This window comes from Hylobates moloch, unplaced genomic scaffold (genome assembly GCF_009828535.3).
Source record: "Hylobates moloch isolate HMO894 unplaced genomic scaffold, HMol_V3 SCAFFOLD_742, whole genome shotgun sequence".
In the NCBI taxonomy this organism is placed as follows: domain Eukaryota; kingdom Metazoa; phylum Chordata; class Mammalia; order Primates; family Hylobatidae; genus Hylobates; species Hylobates moloch.
Window position 1 is genome coordinate 427 of NW_026653017.1, and position 14,674 is coordinate 15,100.

The window sequence follows — 14,674 nt, forward strand, 5'->3', positions numbered from 1 at the left end:
TCCACTTAACATCAGCCGTGTCTCCGCGTCTCAGGCACTTCTGTGAAATATTCTCAGAACCCTGTGGTGACCACGGCACACCCGGCAGGCCCGGCCAGCACCCGCCGCCCACTGGCAGGGCCCGGCTACCCTGGCTATTGCCATTCTTTCGTAGGGTTTCGTTCATTTTAATACTTGCCATTTTTCTAGAAAACATCTTTTTATAAAACAAACAAGGGGGAATCAAGTATTTGAACCACAAAATATAAATACTGGCTCTTAAGCCTTCATCACTTCATTGACAAACTGAATGCTGAGGAGGCTGAAGGCGAGGAGGCTTTTGCAGATGTGGCCCTTGAGCTGCGTGTTCAGGAGACGCACAGGCCTCAGGGAGACTCAAGCCAGATGCCAGCCACGGGGACCACGGCCTTGGCCCAAGAGTGACATTTGTGGGAAAAAGAAAACTTCAAGAAAAACACCCCTCCTACTTCTCTTCCAGCAGCTCGTCTCCTCCTGGAAGGACGTGGAGGGCGTCCAGGGTAACTAAGTGCTCTGCATCCACCAGAGTCACGTCTCCCCAGGAGGGCTGGGCTGCCTACGCCAGCACCTGCTGCACCCCCACGTGGTCTGGGGAGCAGTGCCGGTCCCCACAGGGCAGCTTCATCAGCCGTCGGAGCTTGCTGGGGAAGCTCTGGTTCATGTAGCGGTAGAGAAGCGGTGTCACGAAGCTGCTGGAGAAGGCCAGGAGTTTGGAGAAATCCTTCGCAAAGTGCAGCAGCCCCAGGTAGTGTGCATCCACAGGCTTCCCTCGTGAGACGACGACCGTGTGCCCCAGCAGGATCAGATAGTGCGGCGTCCAGAGCCCAAACTGCGTGCACACGGTGGCCACCAGCAGCCTGTGTGCCGAGGGCTCCAGCCGGCCCGTGTCCCGGTCCAGGGGCGTGTCCTCCCTGCGGACGCGGGAGAGTAGCACCAGCGCGTACAGGGCGGCCAGTGCTGGCACCACGTAGCCGATGAACACCAGCGTGGCGTCGGCGGCCTCTGCGTTCTGCATCTTGGCGCACTCTAGCGCACGGGTGGACACGTGGCTGCAGATGTAGAAGAGCAGCGAGGAGAAGCTGGTCAGCAGCGCGCCGCCCCACACGAAGCCGCACACGTGCCGTGTGTTGTACACACTGGCCATGTAGGTCCGCGGCAGTGCACGCTCGATGTAGTGGTCGAGGCTCAGCAGGGTGGTGGAGTACATGGCCACCAGTGAGGACACATTGAAGGGGATCTGCAGTGCCACGTGGACCTCGCCGCCCACACTCCACAGCGCCCACCGGGAGCTCGGGGGGCCGAGCAGGTGCACGGGGGCCAGGGCGTTGAGCACCAGGCCTGCCACTGCCATGTTGACAAAGTACACGTCCGGCATGGTCATGCTGGCCTTGCTGTGTAGGTTGGCCAGCACCAGCAGGGCGTTGTAGCACAGGCCCACTGGCACGCCCACCACCAGGCCCAGCAGCGACAACAGTGACAGCCCCAGCTGCAGGTCCTGGCAGGCAGGCAGCTCCCCCACCAGCCCTGTGCCGTTGAACCAGCTGCAGCCCCACATGGCGGCCGGCGAGGCTCCGTGACCCTGCGGAAAGACGGAACAGGTGGTCAGCTCACATCCCTCCCCAAAGCCCCAGCCCAGAAGTGCTGCAGGTACAGGGGTGCCTTCTCCTGGCGCAGGAGTCGCTGGAGACCACAGAGTGAGGCTGCCTCGGGTGCATTTCTGTGAAAATGAAGTTGAGCATTGAAAAATGGCCACCTCGGGTCCTGACTAGGGGCTGCTGTGGCTGCACTCATTTCAGCGGCTGGGGTTGGGGACCAGAGAAGGAGCCTGGTGTGCCCCGTATGCTCAGAGCCCACTCTTCGTGGGCTGCCGCGAGGCCTGGGTGGTCGTCCTGACTTGGTTGGACGGGCCCCGCGCTGTCATTCCCAAAGTTTACTAGATGTCTGTGGGTTGTTCGGATCCTGCCAGCGCCGGGAGGGACAGGCAATGTGGACGGTCAGCCCTGAGCCTCCCTGCCTCCCGGCAGCCCAGGACCCGGCGCCTTGGAGTCCTTGCAGAGCCTGGGCTCCAGGGAGGTGACCTGTGGGTCGCAGCCCACAGGAGGCTCTGGGGACATGGGGACATAGCCAGTCTTGATGTCACTGAACGAGAACCTGGCGGCTGGAGCCATCCTAGAGTAAGAATTTCGCCACCCCCCCACTCCCTACCCCGCCAAAGCACAGGCATTCCTCGGGGACCTGCAGCTATCTCGGGAAGCCTGATGTCCAGCATGTCATTTGGCCCCGGCTGACCTCCTGCTCTCAGAGTGGAGTAGAAAGCGTCTCAGGCAGATGAGCAGACGGCATCGTTCCCGTGCCCGGAGGCAAGAGCAGTGAGGAGGTGGGTGAGGACCCACTCCTGCAGTCCTGCCACTGCAAGACCCACACCACACACAGGGCCACAGCAGGGCGGGAAGAGGAGGCTCAGGAGGTGGAGAGCACGGAGAGGCCAGGGCCCGAGGCCCCCAGTGCCAGTAGCAGCGTGCGCCCCACAGCAGGCTACACGGCCCTGCGGCAAGGCATGCAGGCAGCTGGCAGATGGGCAGGTGGGTGGATGTGGGAATTCCCATCCAGAGGGTGGTGGGCAGGACGGGAGGTGTGGGTCATTGTGCAATCCTGGTGAATGCCGCCCAGCAGCCGCAGTGAGGGTCAGGTGGTGACAGGCATGCAGAGCTAGGCCGCTGCTGGGTGTGCCCAGCCACAGTGCCGCCACAGCGCCCCCAGGTGCCCAGCCACAGTGCTGCCACAGCGCCCCCAGGTCCTGGATCCAGGCTCCCCGGCCCCTGCTTCTCACGTGCTCACCTTGTCCAGCCCCTCACTAACACATCTTGACCAGAACCTTCTGGGCTGGGCAGGCGGCAATCTGGGGGATGTTGGTAGAGGGGGATGGGCTCTGGGCTCCACTCGCCGGGCCAGCACAAGGTCCAGACAGGATGCACCTGCTCCAAGCACAGTGGCGGGGGCCGGTGAGGGGGGTGTCCAGGCCTCTGAGGGCTTCTCCCCTCCTGCTGTGCCAGGGTCCAGAGGACGGGGTTCTTCAGGATTGTGGTCCTCCACACCCCAGCTTCTGCCTGCGAGGCTGCATGGCTTTGGCTGTCACAGAGTGGCAGCCCAGTTTGGGGACGTCACCCCCCAGACTCCACTTGAGTCCCCAGGAAACACAGGCCACTGCGACTGAGTGTCAGTCAGCAGCCTGGCCTCACAGGGCGCCCAGGGCCCCCGGATCTGTCCAGGGTCTGTGGTTAGAAGATCGGAGCGGGAGGGCTGTCTCACTGCGTGCCCCGTGTACTGCCTCCAGTCACTGACAGGAGGGCACACCCGGCCGGTCTTCACCCCACAGAGCTTGCCAAGGGCCGGGACCCCTCAGTGTGCTCTGTCTGGGCACCCCTTCATTCCCTACTTAGAGATGCCTGCCAGTGGCACTGTACAGAGCCCCCTGCGTCGTCTCTCCCACCTGTGCTGCACAGAGCCCCCAACGTCCCCTCTCCTGCCTGCACTGCACAGAGCCCTCCATGTCCCCTCTCCCACCTGCGGGCACCACAGGCTCTCACCTTTACTTTGTGGCCCGAGCCTCTTGGGGCTGTGGGCCCCGGCCACTGTCGGTGAGCAGCATGGCGGGACAGAGGTGGCCACCAGAGCTCCGGGGAGGACCTGCGCGCTGCTGCGCTTCTCTGCAAACCCACAGGCTCTTATCAGCAGCGTGCCTGGCCTCCTGCGCGTGCGTGCGAGGGCCCCAGGATGCAAGCACTTGTTTTCCTCTGGTAAGTTCCCCGCAGGGCCTCTGCCTCCCTTGGCAGGCGCCACCGCCCCTCCCTCCTGCTGTTTACAGCCGGGTTCCAGAAATGAGGGGCCGTGCTTGGACGGGACCGCACTGCAAACCGAGCACAGCTGGCCTCTTGTCCCACCTTTCTGATAGCGTGGCTCCTGGGGGCCGTGGCCTCTGCCCACAGGCCCCTGTCTGCGTCGCTGCGGGGCATCCCACAGAGAGCCTGGGGGCAGGTCAGGCAGACACGTGTCCAGGTCCATGCAGCCGCCCCTGGTGTTCAGTGTGCTTCAGATGTTGGTTACGAGCCCTTTTTTCCGTGAGGAAATCAACAGAAGGGTCTACTGTCGAGCGAAGGCCTGGCCATGCTCACTCAGCCCACAGGACACAGGAGCCCTCGGAGGCACAGCGGAGGCCGAGGGCAGGCTCAGGTCGGAAGCAGAGAGGGGAGCACGTGCAGCTGGTGTCTCTGTGCACAGAAGGGACAGGGGCATGGCCAGAGAAAAGCTGAGCCGGCCCCACACATGGAGCGTCCTGCAAGGGCTCTCCTGCAGGTGGAACCGCGCGGGGCCAGCCTGTTGCCCGCCACACCCCTCCTTGCAGGGAGTCCGAGAGAAGCTGCCTGGACTGCTAATGCCTGCCCTGCCGTGAGGCCAAGCCAGAGGGAGGCAGCCAGCGTCTGCCGGGCTAAGAATGGCTCAATTCTTGGGAGGTGGTCACGTGGAGTGGGATCTGCTGGCATTTCCTCCCTGCGCTCACGTGCGTCTCCCGCTCACCCTGTCTGAGCCGGTTCTCAAGTGCGTGCTGTCACCCCAGCCGGGACCTGGGAATGCCGGCCTCCAGGTGGGGTTCAGGTGGAAAGTTCTCCCGCGTGCATTTTTGTTTACTGGCAGCTGACAAATACTGAAGGATTTATAAACTTCCAAAGCTGCAGGTTGCTCTCTGTGCAGTTCACCAGGTATCAATGATGAGGATGGTTTCTGTTTCCAGTGAAGCTTACAAGCTGACCGTACCTGTTTTCCTTCACTCTCCGCCGGTTGGAAGGTGACGCGCTTTGCATGTTTGCCCCAACATTCTCCCCGGAGTCCTCCTTTTACCGGGCATTACCTGGAGATCTTGGGAGGGAAGGCAGCTGGGGCGGGCTGCTCCGTGGGCTCTGGGGGACGTTCCTAAAGCCGAGGAGCTCAGGTTCCCGCCTGTGTCAGGAGCTGGGCTGAGAGGCATGGAAGGAAGGCAGGTCAGCAGAGCATGAGGAAACCCCCTCCTCGGCCACGCCTGGGTGGACAAGTCTCCTTGGCCCACCTCCTCTCTGGCAGGGCTCGTGGTAGGAACGGGTCGCTGGGAGTGCCCTCCAGGAGCTGGTTTGAGACTCTCCTGCCTGCAGGCTGTTAGCCATGGCTCCCAGAGGAGTGAGCATGAAGTGTATGGTTTTTTTTGTGTGTTTTTTTTTTGAGATGGAGTCTCGCTCTGTTGCCCAGGCTGGAGTGCAATGGCACGATCTCAGCTCACTGCAACCTCTGCCTCCCGGGTTCAAGCGATTCTCCTGCCTCAGCCTCCCGAGTAGCTGGGATTACAGGCGACTGCCACCATGCCCAGCTAGTTTTGTTTTTTTAGTAGAGACAAGGGTTCTCCATGTTGGCCAGGCTGGTCTCGAACTCTCGACCTCAGGTGATCCACCCACCTCCGCCTCCCAAAGTGCTGGGATTACAGACGTGAGCCACCGTGCCCAGCGTGGTGTACATTTTGAAGGCTGAGAGCTGCAGGGGGCACCCGCAGAACCACAGCATGCCAGGGCCTGGCGAGTCATGTGAGCCAGTGTTCCCACCTCTCCTGGTCACAGGAGACTCGTGACGCGTGCCCAACCCTCACAGCCACCCCAGCTCCCTGTCACTGAGCTGTTCCGGGCACATTAGCCGGGGTCCTGTCCTGCCCAAGGTTCTGGGCTCTGCCGTGGACACCCCTCCCCCGCTGTCACAGCACCTGCGTCCGAGTAAGGGGGATGGCCCCACGTGCCTGCCTGGCCGCAGAGGGGTTCTGTGGAAGCCTGGCCTGGCTCAGGCGGGTGGAGCCTTCGACTCCTTGCCTGTCCATGGTCTCCCGCTTGCCTCTGTGCCCAGAGACTTCCTTTTCCTGGCTGCCGGGCTGTCTGGGGAAGCGGGGCATCCTGGAACTGGAGAACAATGGCCTGGCTTCCCCCGCCGGGCAGGCCCGCTGTGCCGCTTTCCCGTCAGCCATGCGCTCTGCTGACTTCCTTCGAGGGAAAGAGGAACGGGGAGCCTGGTGGTGGGGAGACTTAGAGGCTGGGAGAGAAAGCCCAGATGAGCCTTGTGAGAAGTGGGCTCTTTTCCTACATGAAAGCCTGAGTTTGTTGCGGCGGCGATGGAAGATTCCTGAGGCTCCCTCAGAAGGCAGGAGAGACCACAGAGAAGGGCCGCCTGCCCCACACCCCCATGCTGCAGGTCCCTCTTGGGCCAGGCTCAAGGAGCAGAGTTGGCACGTGTCCTCCAGTCACCCGTTTTGCTCTGAGCACTGCCTGCCCGGTAGCAGGCGTGATATTCAGCTTCCGGGGCCCGCCACTGCACCCTCAGTCCGCAGGGACCCTGTGGGCCTCTCCTCCAGGCCAGCCCCACCCTTGCACCGAGAGACCACCAGCTTCTCCCCCAGTTCCTGGCCACCCTCCCAGGGCAGGCCGTCCCTGGCAGCTGCTCCTTCCTGGCTCCCCCACCTCTTCCGCCTGGCCCTGCTCCTCTAGCACCTCCAAAGTCACACTGCTGGTTTCACTGCCTACCTCCCACTGTTACCACCAGCATCTCCCTCTGAAACCCTCCCCCACGACTCCTCAGGACCTGCCACCCACACACAGGTCCCTCCCCAGGCCCATGTCGGTGCCAGCACAAGCAGCCCCAAGGCCCTCCCCTAGGGAGAACCCAGGACTGGGCTCTTCTCAGGCGAGTGTCCCCAGCCGAGCTGGATGCTGCAGGTCAGCCTCGCCTCTCAGGAGGGCACGCCTCGATGCAGGCGCCTGCTCAGAGGCTCCTCACCCACTCAGCCTGGAGCAGGCCTCAGGGTCTCTTAGGGACAATGACAGCATCTCGGGCCACCAGGGGAGGGGCTGCAGGCAGCATCTTGGCTGGGAAGGTGGAAGGAGCTGGCCCTGCCTGGGCCTCAGCTGTCCAAGATGGCCCAGTTTCAATCGTTTTATTTTCCCTATAAGAGAATTCATTAATGACACAAATGGGATTCATCTATCCCTCCTTCTGTTTTTATTTTTTTGTTCGGAGCCAGGATCTCCCTCAGTCACCCCGGCTGGAGGGCAGTGGTACAGTCATAGCTAACTGCACCCTCTGCCCCCTGGGCTCAAGCAATCCTCCCATCTCAGCCTCCCAAGAAGCTGGAATTACAGGCATGTGCCACTTCAGCTGGCTAATGTTTTCATTTAACATTTTTTGAGACAGGGTCTCACTATGTTGCCCAGGCTGGTCTCAAACTCCTGGATTCAAGTGACCCTCCTGCCTCAGTCTCCCAAAGTGCTGGGATTACAGGTGTGAGCCACTGTGGCTGACCTGTTTTTGTTTTTTAAATTACTCTCATAAAAAGGGCCAGCCTTGCACCTACTGCCCGTCCTTCCCAATCCAGTGGTGGCTGACATGCGGCAGATATCTGACCAGTCTCATTTGGATGGGGTGAGAGGTCTTTACAGCTTCAGGGCTGGGCCTGGGCCATTGGCCAGCAGTGGACAGGAGAGGAGGGCTTAGAAGGCCCAGCGGAAGCGGGAGGGTGTCAGAGCCCAGGGCTGGCCTCAGAGTGTACAGCCAGCCTGGGAGACGTGAGCAAATGTGCTCCCCACGCTGTGCGGGAAACTGCTACACCCCTTACGAGCTCAGAACCTCGGCCTGCCTGGCTCAGGGTCTCCCAGCAGCCGCTTAAGCAGAAGGGGGGCAGAGCTGGACGCCAGCTGCACCCCAGAGGGCTGGGACAGAAGTGACATTTCCACACAGGAATCTTGAGAGGACTGGGATTGGGACCCAGTGTTGATGGGAGGCTGGCGCCCCGTTTTCTGGGAGCAGCAGCTTCTCTGACAGGAAAGGGCCTGGGCCTCTGCCCACACGCTGCTTGTAGGGCCTGGGAGCTGTATGAAGCCTCGGGGAAGTCTGGGTGTGGTGGTGCCCTCTGTGGCGCAGGGGTGGCCTCTGGGCCCCATGAGCAGCCATCTGCGGGGCTGCACACTCCCACCCAGGCCTCTGCTGGCCTGTGGGGGTGACCTCAGCCAATCTGCCCATCCCCCTCTCTGATGGCACGGCCACCATCTCCAGCAGGCTAGGGTGAGGCCCAACTAAGCAAGATGCTGGGAAGGACAGGAGGAGAGTTTCTCCGAGACCCGCTGCGCGTCAAGCCTTCCTAGTCCCTGCCAAGCGCCTGTGGATGTAGCTGTTTCCGGAGTGCCCCTCCCTGGGTCCTCAGCTGTGCCTCTGTGTGCTGAGCGGTGCTCACTCCTCATGCGTACTCGTGAGGATAGAAGGTGGGGTCTTTTCTTCCAAGACCCCGTGCTGGGCTCCGACTGCGATTTCCCGGGAAGATGCTTCCTAGGCTGCGGCGTTCCAAGCCCGGGAAGGCTGCTGGGCCTTACTTCCTTGCAGGCTATCCCGTGTCTGTCCGCCTGCACCAGGGTGCAGGGACGCCGCTTGCAGAGCGTCCGCTCAGAGCTGGGAGCCCCAGGCTCAGGGCTTGGAGAAGCTGGGGCAGCTTGAGAAAGGAAAGCCAAAAAGTGTCAGACTCCCAAGCCACAGGGACCGATGGGACAGGATCCTTGGTGGGCTTGGGCAGCCCATCTGGGCAGCTGTCCCTGTTGGCTTGGAAGTCCATGGATGTGCCCGCCGCTGGTGGATGGCTCCCTGCTCTGAGCCTGAGCAAATGCCCTGGGGATCTGTTCGGTTCCTGATCTAAACCTGAGTGTGTCCAGCTCCCTGGAGAGCCCCTGACAGACCACCTGTGACTTGGGGCCACTGTGCCCGAGGAGTCACTGCCCACAGGGTGCACAGGCAGGCTGGGGAAGGACAGGCTGCCCAGCGGTGCCAGCCCCTGTGTCCCTGCACAGCCCCGAGCCTGCAGGCCTGTGCTGACAGCAGGTCTCACACTGCAGAAGACTGTGCTTGTGGTTCAGAGTGGGGCCCACTGGGGGGACCCTGCCAAGGCCTAGCCCGCCAGAGAGACCTGGGAGGGCCCGTGTGTCCTGAGCTTTGGGGGCCGACAGTGTGGGGCAGCTCTCCTTGGTGGGGTGGGGTGGGGTGGCTGCTGGCTGCTGCCAGGCCTGGCTGGCGGGAGGCAATCAGGAGGGCCCAGGTGCACAGCTTCAGCTGTCCCTGCCCAGGGCTCCTCGCACGAGACCTTGGTGGCTTCTCTGTCATAGAACCCAGTACAGTGGTGCCCAAAATTTGACCGAAAACAGTCCTAAAACTGTTTTCCTACTTTGAGAAAGCACCACTGATTCTAGCCACTGCCTTGACCTCTGGTCTAATTCCTTCTACCTGACATGAGGGAATGTTAGGCAGCGCTTCATAGTAAGCCTGCTTGTAGGAAGGCCCGTGCCCTGCTGTCTGCAGGGGCCTGGGTTAGTGGCGGGCAGCAGCAGGAGTTGACATAAAGCACTGTAAAAAACCCCCTCGCCCTCCGTCTTCCCAGGAAGGAAGTGGTTAAGGGCCTGGGCTCTGGAGCGGGCAGCTAGCCTGTGCACTGCAGGCTGAGCTTTTCCAGTCCTGGCTTGCACACAGGTGCCTTTGCAGGCAGGTGACTTCCTTGCTCTGTGCCTCGGTTTCCCCAGGCTTAGTAAAAATCTTCATGACACAGGAGGGTTAAATAAACCAACCCATGTGAAGCACAAGAGGGTGCCGGCGCTTGCTCCGTCACCAGCCCTGGCCTGGAATGATGACGCCTGCAGATCTTTGGCCTCCTCCCCAAATATAAAGGGCAGAGGAAGCTGTTCTGTGACCTTTTGCTCAGAATCTTTGTGAACGGACACGTGTGCAGGGGAAACGTGGGGCAGGGTGGGATGACAACAACATGGGCCCCGTCACACCCCACACTGCTGGCGAACGTGGAGGAGGCAGCCCCCAGGACGCACCTGTGGGTAGCACTTGCACGGGGAGTGCAGGGTCAGACCGCGGAGGCCCGGGGAGCACACGGTCAGACGGCGGAGGGCCAGGGAGCACACGGGTCAGACGGCAGAGGCCTGAGGAGCGCACGCTCAGACTGCAGAGTCTTTGCAGTTTTACGGTCTTTATGTTCTGAGTTTGGGCTTTGATACCAACACAATGAATTTCCCCATGTTTCACTAGTACTAAACTGGAGTATAAACACCTGCTTCCCTGGCCTGTAGTCACTGCTTTCAAAAGAACATGGGATTGGGAAGGAGAACCTGCTCCAGGGGTCTTGGTTCTCTTTGGTTCATAACTCATGAAAATGTCTGGAGTCCATGTGCGGCTGTGGAGACCACGGCCACAGCAGGGTGCGGACAGGGGCGACAGGACCCCGTCAGGCTCGCTGTCAGGAGCATTTCAAGTGAGACGTTGGCATCTTTCTTCCTATGTCTTATTTAAAAAGAGCCCAAAGTGCTATCAAGCAGTCTGTTAATAATGAATGTCTGTGAGCAGTGAGGTGAACTTGGCTGAAACCTGGGGCTAACTTTGATAGGGTTTCCCAATAGAAATGGGCTGCCCCAGGCCTGTTCAGAAGCAGCAGGCCTGGGGACAGACGGGGACTGAGTGTGGGGATGGTGACCACCGCTCTCAACCTGAGAGGCACCCGGGTCCCTGTATGTGTGTGTGAGAGAGAGAGCACGTCATAGCGCCTGCACTGCACAGAGCTGGCAGAAACAGAAACCAGCAGAGGAATCCTCTGCTCCAAGGTGGCTGAATTAGTTTCACAAAAGCCATCGCATTTGATGTTGCTGTCCCTGTTAGTCGGGAAGTTCTTTCCCCTGTTGCTCAGGGCCCTGTCAGAGCTGGGGCTGGCAAGTCCCACGCCCGGTGATCCCCGTGAAGTTTCTGGGTGCTCTTTTTCATACTGTCTTTTGCGGATGTTGATCCCTTGCCTAGAGCACCCTTTCTCGTTTCCCCTCATTCTCTCAGCAAACACTGGCTCGTCCTTGACATTTTATTTTGGGCATCAGTACCCCGGGAACCCACCCCCGACCACTGTCTCCACACCCCTCTGCCAGTTGTGCTGGGTTAAGCCTGTCCGCACATCCATCTCTTTCCCACCTACTCGGAGCTCTTTGCAGGCAGGGGAAGCTTTTATGTGTGCTGCAGCAGCCTGGCTGACTGTTGGATGAAAACCGTGGAAGGGGATGTATTCAGTGACGTAAAAGGCTTTTCCCCAAGGTGAGTGATCCAATTTCCCCACTGAGTAGAAAGGAGAGCAGGGTGGGGACTCAGCGCTTCTTATTGTCCCAGGACAGTTGTTGAAGCTTTAGAGCCTTAGATTTGAGTGGAAATAGAACTGCGAGGCCCCGGGCACTGCATCCTCAGAAGAATGGCAGGAAAGGAGTGGGAAGGCCATGGCCAGCTCCTGGCCGAACCTGCCATGCACCATGAGACGCTCAACCTTGGGCGAATATTCTAGAACAATCAAAATGCTTTCAAAATGACTCTGGAATGTTTATTTCCTTTTGTAGTAATGAACCCAGGCTTTAGCAACAATTAACATCCAGCTCCTATGAGCCAGACGCTTAGGAAAGGCTGCTGTTTTCACAGGGTTTAGACATGGAGAGCTTATGCACGCTGATTCCTATCTGTGCCTTCCTGGGCTGTGATAAGAAACGGTTCATTACATAGGTGGATGGTTTTGATTTTTGTAGCCTTTTGCTTTTTACAATTCCAAACTGCAGAGTAGTGAGAGTGAATCAGGTGACTTGGCTTAGACTATAAACAAAGAGAATGCCTCTCTTTCTCCATGGATAATAGTGAGCATGTTTGCGGCTCCAGGACGGGCTCTGGGGGCCTGAGACCAAGCACCTTGCTGGGCCAGTGAGCTGGCTGGGCACCTGTGCCTGCAGCTGTGGGCGCCAGTTCCCTGGAGGAAGGTGGAACAGCATTCTTTTGTTTACTTGGGTTTTTGTTCCCTACCTGGGTGTGAGGCTAATTCCCTCTCCAGGTACACCAGACCAGGGAAAAACAGAAACAAACAAAAAAGACTTCCTCAGAAATTCAAGGACCTGGCCAAGAACAGAGAGTCTCTGCTGCAGACTCTGGGCAGGCTTGGCACCTGCTCGGGCTCCCCAGTCGAGCCCCGGTTTACTAGGCGTGGCCTTAACCTGCAGGGAAGTGCTCTGAGCCACAGATCTTATCACCACCTTGGTTCTTTCCCAGGGAGGAACCAGCAGGTTACTTCTCATCACACTAGCTGTGGTAGCAACAGTGGTCTGCAAGGCTTGCTCTGGTTCCAGTTAAAATGGGGAAAGTCCTTGGCCTGTGCAGGAAGGGACCTGGGTGTGGCTCTGTGGGGATGAACAGACACCTGCCCCACTCCACCCTGTCCCTCTGCTGCTCAAGGGGCTGTTTGCACACGGAGGCTCCTGGGTAGACAGCATGCTCCTAAGAAACTGACTTCTGGTCCTGGGCAGCATCTCATTTTGGGATCTCAAATTAGAGCGCAAAGTTATTCTACTCTCCAGACTGGGTCCCCTCTCCTCTTTGCTACCTGGATGGTGTCTTGGGGTCCTGAGCCTTTGAGACCCCTGGACAGATGTGGTCTAACTGGGCAGCCTAATGCTGGCCAGTTGGGCAGGTGGGTTAGTGAAAGCCCTGGAGAGCAGAGGAGCCGGCAGGCAGGAGGGAATGACTGGAAACACTGTTGAAAGAAAACAGCACCGTGGGATCGTCCTGTGCATGACACGGTCGACCGGGTTCTCTGGGTGATAATTTCCTTCTGCAAAGGCAAGGCCTTGCTGTGGTTGGGTCATTAAAGGCCAGGTGGCGGTTATTTTTTCAGGATTCCAGATGACATCCTAGGGGCTGTGAGAGCTGCAGCTCCCTGAGGAGCCCCTTCTTCTTCCTGCCCCAGTGAGCAGCATGTCCCTCTTCTGACTGTAAATTACACGAGCATGTTTCCCCACGCAGCGATCTGTGCAGCATGCCATTTACGCATTGTATGATAGACATAATCAGCCTTTACATCCTAAGACCCACATGAGCTGCGTGGGTCTTCTCTCTTCATCAGCCTACTAGGGGCTTATGAGTTGCAGGGACTCCAAGTCAACTTTCACACTTACATTCTGCCCTAAATCTGCATTCCTCTGTCCTCCATCCTTGGGATATGTCCATGCTGGCTAGAGAGGCAGGATGAAACATGGACGCCAGCACAGATCTGTGTGGCGTCGGGCAGTGAGCTGCTCTGGCCCTGACCTCTTCTCTGTGAAAAGGCACGACAGTATTCAATACATATAAACTATGTTCTTAAGTCACTAGTCTTCAGAGGCCTTCTTCATTGAGGAAGACAACAGGGGTTCTGGTTGGGGAGCTGGGCCTTACAGTAGTTCTTGAAGGAGCTGCACAGCAGGTCATGGGAACTGTGAGCGTTCACTTCGTCTAATTATTAACAGTGCCTCCGTTCACTCTCAAAGGTGCCCCAGTTAGGACGGTAGAGTATCTCATCACCACGATGCATGAGGAGCCTGGGAACATGGTCAGAACCGTTTTACTCCTACAAGTTTGCAGAGGCCTTTAAAGCAAGCCTCTTGCCCCCCTGTTATTGAATGCTGGCCTCTGCTAGGTGCTGCAGGTAGCCAAAGATAAAAGATGTCCATGTGGATAGGAGCCGGCTATTTCAAGTGGAATGGAGGACTCAAGTACATCTTCATGGGCAGGGAAGAGATCAAAGGCTCTGGATGACGAATACAGAATTATCCTCTGGTCCACCATGTAGCATGCATGCAGAGATAAGCCACTGTGACCAGTCACATCAAGATTCGTAGACTTATGCCTAGTTTAGAGAACTGACTTGCCAGGTTTGTAATACTAACTTAATAGTGGGTTTCCTGCTGCTGGTAGTGGTGGTTTGGCGGCTGGAGAGCACCGCCTTCCAGTGAAGCTTTGAAAGAGCCGTCCCATGCCCTGCCAACTGTCCAAGACAACTGACAGCAGATCCGACACCTCCATGTAGACACAGTTCCAAAACTCACTTTAAAACACTAACCATAGGAGGGGCCGAATCACCACAGTGGCCCAGGAGAGCAGATCAGTGGTGCCCTGTCGGACACGGGAGAGCCGGTGGCGGCGCTGAGCCGCCTACGCCAGCAGCAGATTCAGCTGCCATCACCAGGTTAATGACCGAAAGCCCGCCCCCGGGGCTCAGCTCGGAGCGCGGCCGGAGGACAGCGGTCCCCTCCCGGCAAGGGCACGGAGCCCCGCAGTGGGCAGCGGCCAGAGGACCCGAGTCCCAGTAAGCGCAGCGCCCGCCGTGGGAGCCGCAGTCGCTCGGGGCTGGCTCCCTCCCCAGGCGGAGACCGGGGTGTGCCCCACCGACCCGACCCAGGCTCCCGGGCCCCACTCACCGGCTTGCTGGGTGGCGGCTGGCGCAGTTGCCGCCGGGCGGGCAGCTTGGGCTGGAGGAGGCGGTGGGGCTCACGGCGCGCACGCCGCCCGGGCCCTGTGTACACACGTGACCGTCGGCCCCGCCCCCTGTCCTGGCTCCGCCCCCGGCCGCCGAACGGCAGCGATGCCTGGCCCCGCCCCCAGCCTTGGTCCCGCCCTGGCCTCCGCCCCCGGCCCCGCCCTCGCGGCCAGACGGCGGGGAACCACTGGGACCAGTGAGGTTAGGGGGCGGCGGCGGTGGAGGCGGTGCTGGTTGTGTAACCTGAGACCA

General features: G+C 59.5%; 1 protein-coding gene across 2 annotated transcripts; it reads right to left on the reverse strand.

The window, feature by feature from the left end:
* Positions 1-432: 432 nt before the first annotated feature.
* On the reverse strand, positions 433-14,451 carry LOC116464459 (probable G-protein coupled receptor 146). 2 transcript variants are annotated; one of them, XM_032147719.2, is made up of 2 exons: positions 14,364-14,451; positions 433-1,597 (listed from the first exon to the last, which is right to left on the reverse strand). In XM_032147719.2, the coding sequence occupies exon 2, from the start codon at positions 1,571-1,573 to the stop codon at positions 575-577; it is 999 nt and encodes a 332-aa protein (XP_032003610.1). In that variant the 5' UTR covers positions 1,574-1,597; positions 14,364-14,451; the 3' UTR covers positions 433-574. The 2 variants fall into 2 exon arrangements, with proteins under 2 accessions (XP_032003610.1, XP_032003609.1); XM_032147718.2 differs by lacking the exon at positions 14,364-14,451 and adding an exon at positions 3,606-3,883.
* Between the last annotated feature and the right edge of the window lie 223 nt (positions 14,452-14,674).